Source organism: Poecilia reticulata, linkage group LG4 (assembly GCF_000633615.1).
Source record: "Poecilia reticulata strain Guanapo linkage group LG4, Guppy_female_1.0+MT, whole genome shotgun sequence".
In the NCBI taxonomy this organism is placed as follows: domain Eukaryota; kingdom Metazoa; phylum Chordata; class Actinopteri; order Cyprinodontiformes; family Poeciliidae; genus Poecilia; species Poecilia reticulata.
Window position 1 is genome coordinate 30,966,318 of NC_024334.1, and position 10,341 is coordinate 30,976,658.

The 10,341-nt window shown below is 42.0% G+C and overlaps 1 protein-coding gene across 1 annotated transcript in view; it reads left to right on the top strand.

Moving 5' to 3' along the window:
• Positions 1–8,886, top strand: part of trappc8 (trafficking protein particle complex subunit 8) — a 49,869-nt gene extending 40,983 nt beyond the window's left edge. Inside the window, exons 28-29 of the mRNA XM_008408154.2 lie at positions 4,105–4,194; positions 7,615–8,886. Coding sequence (XP_008406376.1) covers positions 4,105–4,194; positions 7,615–7,864 — 340 coding nt within the window. The 3' untranslated portion in view covers positions 7,865–8,886. The remainder of the gene's footprint in view (positions 1–4,104; positions 4,195–7,614) is intronic.
• Positions 8,887–10,341: the final 1,455 nt, after the last annotated feature.

Consider the following 10,341-nt stretch of genomic DNA (forward strand, 5'->3'; position numbering starts at 1 on the left):
CAGCATGGGAGGACACAGAAGGGACAATCACGTGATAAGTTTACACTTTGGACAAGGTAGACCAACCACCACCAGCGAAATGCGGAGTGCTCGTCTGGCACAGAGTGAGCTATGGACACAGGGAAGAGATACATAATCATATGAAGAGAATACTGAAAAAGACAGGAGTGCTGACATAACGTCGAGGGAGTGCTCGGAGACRGGTTGAACATAAACTAAAGCTATGGATGAGCATAAAGAGAAACTAAGATTCGAAATGAGGATAAAAGAAACGGGACATATGGAAAATAAAATTACAGAGCAAGACCTGAGATTAAACATAAAATGAGCGATTCCATCTAATAGCTGAACTGAACTGAGCAGAGGTGGAGAGAGACGGCTCATCAACAATAGAGTCAAAATGATCAGGGGTGAAACGAGCAGAGATAAGATTAAAGTCGGTTGATGACATGAAACGGAGTGATGAAGGTTCAGCTTTATGGTAACACACGACTGATGAGAGCGACAATTTGGGATTGCTTGCGGAGATAGCCACTCAGGAAACAGGTTACGGCCAGGGAACAATTTTGTAAAAGCTGGAAACTTGAGCTGTWGAAGGTGAAGCTGAACCAACTATAGGAGATCCCCCCCAAAAAGGGCCATGCCCGACGGGCTGAATTTAAAATGGGAAATGGAAAGGAAATGCCATCTTAGACTCGTCGAAAAGCTTTGACGTGTTGAGACGTGCCATGYGATTGAACTCCACTGGACCCGGCAGTGGGGTTGGGAGTTCAGACTCTAGATGGGGCTGTGAGCTTTAGGATACCTGCAAGTGCTGATTGCCRTAGTGACAGACCCACGAGAATGACTGGTAAGTGTCTAATGTCTATTGGCCTAGAAGTGAGACTGGAATGAGCACATTTGAGTGTGGGACCAGGGTAAGCAAGAGAACTAACTGCGTAACTTGAAAGTGGCAGGACGGCCTGGGAAATAATCTGCTGATTTCGGGAGATCTTGAGAAAAGAACTGAGAAGCGACCAATGGGACTTGAACTGAACACATCTGAATATGGGATAGATCGGTTGATAGCGGTGAAGCAAGTAGACCGGGAATATCCTGAAGTTGAAACGACTAAGAAAAATCTAAAGCTTAAGCTACGAAAAGAATCACTTGTTGATCACCTGCTGGAATAGTGACTGCCAGGCCATTTAAATCCTCTGGATTGTTCTGTACTGTGCTGTGCTACCGGAATGAAATATGAAACACCACTATACATTGTGTGTCTGGAAAAAGTTCCTATAAATCGGATGCTAAAAACATGTTTTACATTGAGACTAAACCAGTTTCTATTTAAGGTTGCTTTTGATAAGTAGTAAATGGACACTGAGCAATTTTTTTATTTATTTTTTTTATGGAACAATGATTGGAGAAATACCCTCATCAATAGGAATTTAAGGCTGATTATAATTGGAAAAAGCGCTGGACGGGCTCAACCGAACCAAAGAGGAATTATTAGCCAACTTCATGTTACGTTGGCAAGCCMCTCTACTGCACGYATCRCCRTCGCAACGGRRCAAAAGTCCACAATTAGGTAAATGATAATTCATGCCTCAAGCCGCTGATATGTGAAGGCTAGCCGAGACGCGAACCCCTGCTCCAGACGAGATTAACTGATTGAATCGGTTGTTTAGGTCATGATAAGAAATAAATTTAAAATATGCTAGTTTTAAAACTTGCCATGTCTTTATTGGAAAGCCGAATTATAGTTGTCAGATTAATAACTTATCCTATTAACCTTTATGTTACCAGCAGATTGTTTGCTAAGATCTTTTGAACTGCCCTTTGTGTGGGAAACCATCAGAAGTTCCAGCTTCACACGAACTGTGAAAAGCCATGAAACAGCAGGAATCCTGGCCAGTAGAGGAGAGGTTCTGCTTCCGCTTTAAGATAAAAGTGACAATTGGTGCTTGATCTTGAAAACAAAGTGCAGGGAGTGACTAACTTTAAAGAGGGTCAGAGACAGCTCCTGGATGGATGAGCAAGGATACGCCTTATTTGAAGAAATAGAAGACTAGAATACGCCTTTACTATAAAACCTTGTACACGGGAGTAACTACTCGGATTGGCTCTTGCAATTCTCCAAAGACGTCTAAGCGCATATTTGCCTTCTTCTTCCTTCTTTCCATTTGTCTCAAGTAAATTAATGCACGTCTCTGTTCTGCAGTTTCGGGTGTAATTTCATGTTTTCTTTTGGATTAAAGTCAATAATTCTGTGACGTCTACGATCGTTTTCTGTGTGGTTTCACTTCGGCCCGCCGGGAGAACCTGGGATCCGTGAGCAGAAGATAGAGCCAGAGATTTTCCAAAAATATATTACAACCTAGAATCTTCAACAGGCAGAATGAATCCATGTAGCTGAACATACACAATGACAGTAGCCACGGGCGTCTTGTTAACAAGCAATGGTGTGAACGTCTCCGGGCTCACGTTGCGTTTGTAGGCGGTTTGAAAAATAGATTACGATGCGTTAACGGCACATAAAACTGTTTTAATTGCGGAACGAGGTTGCAGACGACACGATAAGGGAAGTGGGGGAAATTCCGGTGCCAAGTCGGTGCAGGACTATCAAAGAATTGGCCATGTAGGTAAAACACGGGGCTTGCAGACAGCCGGGACACGATTAACTGAAGCCGGTAATGCACCCAGATGTCCGCCCTTGCTGCCGGGCCTGGGTAGCATGAGTTATAATATAGCTCAGGTGCGTTGACTTGCGAGAAATAACTAATGTGAAGTAGATAGATAACTGCGGTGACCAAACGACCTGTTAAAGATGGGCTGCGCTGCTCTCTGCAGTTGAATGCACGTGCGTCTGCTATTTATGCATTAGATATCCCTCCATGACTGTCTGGATTCTAACATACGCCTTGTGGCTCTTATGCAACAGCGGTCACCTACTGAACTAATGTTATGTTTAAAGGCGCCTCGGAGAAAAAAGTGACGATAATTTAACTTAGTCGATGTTTGGGTAAAAGTCCGTAGACATTAGAACTCGAGTGGCGCATGAATATACGGTCAACGTGTTCGGGAGGGGATAAACTAATGACAGGTGTCTGCGTTATGCGTTATGAAGTATTGCGAGACTTGAATGAGACATGAGAATGCTACGTCTTACCCTGGTGGCCTGAAACGGGCGTAGTGAGGGAAAACCAGAGGTGTTGCTGAGCGGACTGACAGTGGCCATGCAGGAGAGGGAAACCGTAGGCATTGCTGATCCATAGCGTGGCACTGGTGAAGGAGCTGAGGCGAAGAAAGGCGGTGCGGGTTGAAACAGTGGGATCACGTGTCCGCTTGCCAGAGAGGGAGCGGGAGATGGAGAAATCCCAGTCGGGCGAGAGAAAGGGGGAAGACGCTACTTGAAATCATCAAGAAATCTCTTGCATCTGAGGAGCGTCCTGACAGCCCGAGACGGGCGTAGAGGGGGAAATCCGGAAAGATGCTGACCATACCGGCATGCGGAAGTGAGAGAAGCTTGGCCAGCGGAGGAAGACGGGCCTTTTGCTGCTTCCATCAGATCCTCTTTGATTCTGTCGTCTTTCTTTAGACAGGCCGTCACCTCCACATAGAGCTCCGCAATTGACTACCTTGTCTCACAGACTGTGCGGGAGGTAATGCGTCGTGTGTCACTGGCCGAAGGTCAAAAACACAATTTCTGGATACAATGTTTCAGAAACCTCTAGTTACGTTTAGAGCAAAACTGCATGTGTCTTGCTTATGCCATAACCACATGCTTAATTTAATTGTTTTACGCTGTGATATGCGTTAGAATAAACATAAAGATTACTGTACCCACAGCTTTTAGTTGTTAAACCAACATTTTTATTTTAAGCAGGTCATATATGGAGTTTTTACTCATCATGTTTTGGCCACTCTTATTGGTGAATGGACAGAAAACAGCTAGATGGGAAACTGAGGCTTCAGTATGATGAGACGACCGAGAGACATTTGAGTTGTTTAACCACACTCGGGTGTTAATCAGATCAAAGCAGCACCACTATTACTTTCCAGATACAACTGTATTATTGTAGTGTTGTGTAAAAGTGTTTGTTTGTCTCTTTCTGCCCTTAGCCTTTGCTTAGTCCCAGTAACTCTGACTCTGTCCAACTGCTCCTTGGTTCAGATTGATGTCATCATTGACCTGCGACACAGAAGCAGCAGGTATGTTTCCAACACATAAAAACCAGCTTGAATCAGGTTCAACTGGAATATAAAATTGTGTTCAAAATAATGGCAAGATTTTAAAAAGTGAATAATGCTCACAATCTTTTAATAGACTGTATTTCCATTCACATGTTTTCACTCTATAGACAATGAGATTTACAATAGATCCAGGTTCTCAGTGATGGCACTAATGTGGTATTATGCATTTCAAGGATCTGCTTATAGAATATTTTATAAATATTTAAAAATATTTAAATCCATTATTTTTAAATCCATTAAAAATAATGGATTTAAATAATGTAAATCCATTATTTTTATGACGAGTAAAAAAATGACCATTCTTTATTGGTCATTAAATGTGACCAATAAAGAACGGTCATTTCCTGTTAGGTCTTAAAAACCCTGTGGTGGGTACATTTAAAATGACTTGGGTGGGAAGAAACAGGCCGTCCTACTTCTGATGACTCCAGGATCCTGACTTTGAAACTGGTTATTGTCCTGGAGATATAACTGTTACGTTATTGGAACAGTTATATCTCCAGGACAAATCATCCAATCTGCACCAGACTTTTTGTGCATCAACAGGAAGCACCTGTGTGGACAACATTAATGATGATGTCACTAAAACCCTGGCCACTGAGAGAAAACACTGAAGATTATGGAATCGCTTGACCTTCTTGTATATGATGTACAATTAAAACCAATAAGCATTGCTAACCAACCATGATGTGTTCCTAAGACTACAGGAAGTCCTCACCGAACTTTTGCCACAAAACGGGAAATGACAATAACAACTGTCTGGAAGGCCAGCCTTCAACAAAACTTTTAAGATGTATTGTGGGACTTGTACTGAAATTAACTGAAGGCAATTTGGAAGATTTGCCAAATGCACCACATAGTGGTACTGGTGCGGGAGCAATGCAAGAGTGTCAACGATGCTGACAGGGTGGTGGTACAGCAGCTGCTCTGGCCGCCGCTGGGCCGGAGCGGCGCTGATCTGCAAGAGCCACAAATGCTCCTTGCAGCCTCAATTATAACGTTGTATCTTATTGCTTTTCTTGTATGACTTTATTTCTTTTCATTGTCAGTTAATGGGCAAAAGGTCAAAACTATATGTAAAATTCCATAAAATATTTTGAATCAAATGAAGAATGTTTTAAACGGCACTTTGCATCCTCATCATCAGACTGTCATACTACAATTTTCCAAAGGGATTGTAGTAAAAAGAAATTAAGGCAATTACATTAGTCACACTACACTAGCGGTTCTCAACGTGGGTGGTACCGCCCCCCAGGGGGCGTACAGAGGACGACAGGGGGCGCTGGCGAACATTTTTACAAAAGGGGGGCCTGGGATGCCTTTGGGGGGCGTGACCAAACACAACTGGTATTGTTGTGCATTTAAGGTGTAAAAACTTTACCTTCTTGGTCAAAGGTAAAGTTTTTACACCTTAAATGCACAACAATACCAGTTTAGACTTTGAGAAACTTGGTAAAACTGTATTGTGTAACATTAAAACATGCTTGGCTGCAACTGTATCGATGGCAGCTCTTCTTCTATTCAGTGTCTGTTAGCTTCTTGGCGCAGCTCTGTTCTTCTGCTACTGGTAGCTAAAATCACGATACCCTCACTGTATCCCTCTGAAAAATGAACCCATTTAAATAAAGAAATCCCTCCATGGGTGATACCACGATAGAGAGCCTTCATTTTATAGCGTTAACACGGTGCTGTAAGTGGTCCGGTATGAAACGGGGTGATAGAACAACACAGCACTTTTAAATTTCAATAATCAGAATGCAGAAATTGTTTCAGTTGTTTTAAAAGGTTTATGTCAGTCTGCCTTTTCCCCATCGATACTCTTCCCGACCGCCCTGCACCTTAGGGGTTAAAAAAAAAAGACGCGGACATTGCACAAAACTCTGAAACAGGAGAAGCGGGACATAAACGGAGCGACGAACTAGATGTGAATTATGGCATAATTCACATAATTCCGACGCTAAACAGTGAAAAAATCAACACATGATGTGAAACACATGACGATTAGGCGGCACAGCAGGTGATGAGTGAAGATTACTGATGAAGTGTCAATAAACGATAAAATAAATGAAGCAACAGGACAGAATCTAAAGTGCACATAGCAATAGGATAATACTAATCAAATGAAACTAAATGGAAATGAATGAAGAACAAAATGCAAGAATAAACTGAGAAACTAAAGTAAATACAGAGGAATAAACTAGTATGGCAAGACCTTTAGAGCAATAATTAATACAGAGACTGTATGGCAAGAATAAACACACTATTTCCAGATAAAAGGTAAAATATTGTTGAAATGTCATGGGTTTGTTGAGACCATATCTAGTACTGAGAATAAATATATCTTACAGACCATAACAGTTTAGAACTGATCACTTATTTATGTTTTTAACTAGATTTGATATATTAATTTCTTCAATATTATTTTTCATGTCAGTGTTAATGTCATGAGGCTGATGACTCCATGACACTTTCAATTTGACTCATTAGGATTTGAATAAGAACCAGATTTGTTCTTTGTAATTTCTGTCCAGTAAAACTATTAATCTATAATCAATAGACGGGTCTATATAAAGATATAATCCATGTTTCTGTCTCATATTTGTTTGGCATTAAAAGGACCTGGAACTTTTGTTTTTCCACTGAAAACTCTGGTTTGCACAATAAATGCCATGTGGGTGAAGTTTTATGGATGATACTCTGATGTCCCATTCTCCTGAAGGCAGCACAGAGCTGCACCACCAGAAACTCACAGAAACACTGAATAGAACAACAACTATGATTAATGTAGTTACAGTTCTGTCCATGTTTTAATGTTCCAGAGCTCAGTCGTTTTGCAAGTAGTTCACAGTTTAAACTGGCATGTTGTTCATCTTTTATCTGGTCATTTTGTGGAATATTTAACTAGAAAATGGCACAAAATAAGAATATTTTTTCCACTCTGATTGGCTGCTGTTAGACCTACCAATTTTAACTTGAATGTTCATTAAATTTTTTGTAGACGCCTGTGAAAATAATTTCTATTCCCATGACTTTTTTGTTCTCTGGGAAATTATTTTTGATGATAAATACAGAAACAAGTATAACAATTAAAACATCTACAATAGTGATAGTAATATTAATGATAAAATAATAGTCAGGCAAAGTAGCCTGCAAATTCTTTGTTGGGGGGCGGAGAGGGACCTGGATAAAGGCTGGGGGGGCGCTGGGCTGAAAAAGGTTGAGAAACACTGATCTACACTATTGTATGCTAACATTTAAAGACTGGTGTGTGACTGTAAAGATGTCTACAGCCATGATGAACTAGGGAAGCTAGTTCATCATGGCTCATTTTCAGGGATCATAATGATTTCACTTCCTGTCATTCTGTGTGGTTTCCAGCTCCGAGTCTCTGGAGGTCCATTCCTCGTTTGCTTGGGTGGGTCAGACGCAGTACAAGCTGCAGTTGGGGTGCCAGGAGGTGGTGCGCCTCACTCTGCAGGCCTGCTTCTTTCGCGCTGGTGTCTACAACCTGAACACTCCACTGGTTTTTGCTAAGCCAGCTGAACACAGCACACTGTGTGAATCAAGTCAGCAAACAGCCAGTCCTGCTCTCATCATCATCAACAACGCCTGTCCTCTCTTATCCTGAGGGGACAGTGGGATGCTACTGACTCACCACAAAGACACAGCTTTGACTCTCTGACAGAAATACTGGTGACTGATGGTGAACGTATGAATCTTTGTTTCATCAGTGGATGCTTCACTGGTTGACTTCCTGACACACATAAAGCCACCCCTCCCCTTCTGTACCCCAGACTCCTCATCCTCCCTCACTGTCAGGGTCAGGGTTAGGTTAACCCTGACCTGAGAGACTCTAACTTGCACTTTTCTTTGCTTGCTAACAGAAAGCCAGGGGTGGAAGTCATGTCAACTTGAACATGAAACTGCTGAAGTATATTCTGATTTAGACTCAATAAAAAATTGTCCGTTTAGATCGGTCCCGTCAGGCCGAAGTGACCGCTGCACCATTAGCCTGTGGGCTAATGGTGCCTGTCTGAACTTGGAGTGAGTCCACTTCACTCCTCTGCTTAATTCCTGAACAGAGTGAGACTCATTTCCTAGCTTAATGTTGGCAGTTTGTCTGAATACTGAAGAGCTGTCCTGCTGCCATTCTGGGATCTTCAAAAAAGTGATCACTTCCTTGAATGTGCATCAGACATTTTTCCTCACAGTGCAGATTTCCCTCCTATAGACTTAACATCTCATGTGGAAATTATTTATTTCTAATAGCAAATTGGATGTTAAAATAAAGATAATGATGTTGGCAAAAGACTATTTTCCCTGGTATATTCAGAGTAAAGAATTATTTATCAAAGGAATAATTGTTTACTTTAAGACATGAAGTAATGCTTTAATACCCACCATGACATTTTTTGTAGTGTTTATTGGCCATATTTTCAATCAGTCTGGCATATAATTAATTCACGAATCACTCATATTTCTCACAAATAAACAGTCCTATTAATCTGACACCAATTGTTGTCATTGAGCGATCAGTTCCTCAACATTCCTTAGCTACTGAGCTGATATGTCACCAAATGCCTTATAGTAAATAACCAGTATCTGTTACTGACTGTGTTGGCTAGAATAAAGAACCAACGTCGATCTACATTCTTACCCTCATCAATGGTCATGACCGAAAGAATGAGGTCACGGATAAAAGTGGCCGAAATGAGTTTTCTCACCCCATCTCCATTAGAGAGATAGAGTGAGGGTCATCCGGGAGGGACTCAGAGTAGAGCCGCTGCTCCTTCTCAGCTGGCCTGGGAACGCCTTGGGGTTCCCCCGGAGGAGCTGGAACAAGTGGCTGGGGAGAGGGAAGTCTGGGCCTCCCTACTTAGGCTGCTTACCCCACGACCCGACCCCAGACAAGCGGAAGAAGATGGATGGATGTTTCACACCATATTTAACTGTGTCAAGCGCTTGGAGCTTTTCCCAAAACCCTGTGTGGAAAAGCCTCCACTGAAAGCTGTCCAAAAATCTGGCCCGGTCAAATCCCACTGGACTGCTTTTTAGACCATGACTCACAATAATAAAAACGATCCCACCTGGTTCAGTATCACACAGTACCTCACCTCTCTTGAGGTTGGAATATTTTTGCAAAAATTCTCTGAGTTATCTTTGATTTCTTCAGAGGGCAGCTTCATCTTTCTGTCTGTGCAGCTCCTGGTTTCAGACCGCGCTTCATCTGCGGTGCAGTTAACAGCATAAGGGAAGGTTGTTTTGGTGAATCTCCCCATGCAGTATGGGGTTAGGGTTAGGGCAGGGGTGTCAAACTCCAGTCCTCGAGGGCCGGTGTCCTGCAACTTTTAGATGTGCCTCTGCTTCACCACACCTGAATAGAATAATTAGGTCATTAGCAAGGCTCTGGAGAACTTACCTACACAAGAAGGAGGTAATTAAGCAATTTGATTCAGGTGTTTTGTACCTGTGGCACATCTAAAAACTGCAGGACAGCGGCCCTTCAGGACTAGAGTTTGACACCCCTGGGTTAGGGTATGCAGTACACTGAAAGTCAATTGTTTCAGCATAGCAGGGACAGAAAGACGCAGACCTCAATCAAATTGAAATGGTGATTAATTTAAACATAGTATCAGGTAAAGCATACACATTTAGAATTCAAATAATTTAAGGCATAACTGACTGCTAGGTGCAGAAGAGGGCTTCCAGTATGGTCTTTGATCTGTGTACAATCTCCAGGAACAGGCAGTAGTGGTCTACGTAGACCATCTAAGTTCTGTGGCAGTTTAAACCAAATTAATGACAATAATTACAAAGGATTAATTATTGCACTTTATTCTCTAGAACACATGTGTCAAACTCCATTCCTGGAGGGCCACTGTCCTGAAACTTTTAAATCTGCCTATGATGCCCCACACCTGAACAGAATAATTAGGTCATTAACAAGGCTCTGGAGAACTTATTTACACTAGGAGGTAATTAAGTAATTTCATTCCAGTGTTTTGTACCTGTGGCACATCTAAAAACTGCAGGACAGCGGCTGTTGAGGACTGGAGTTTGACACCCCGGCTGTAGAATAATAAAGTCCATCATTATTCATACCTC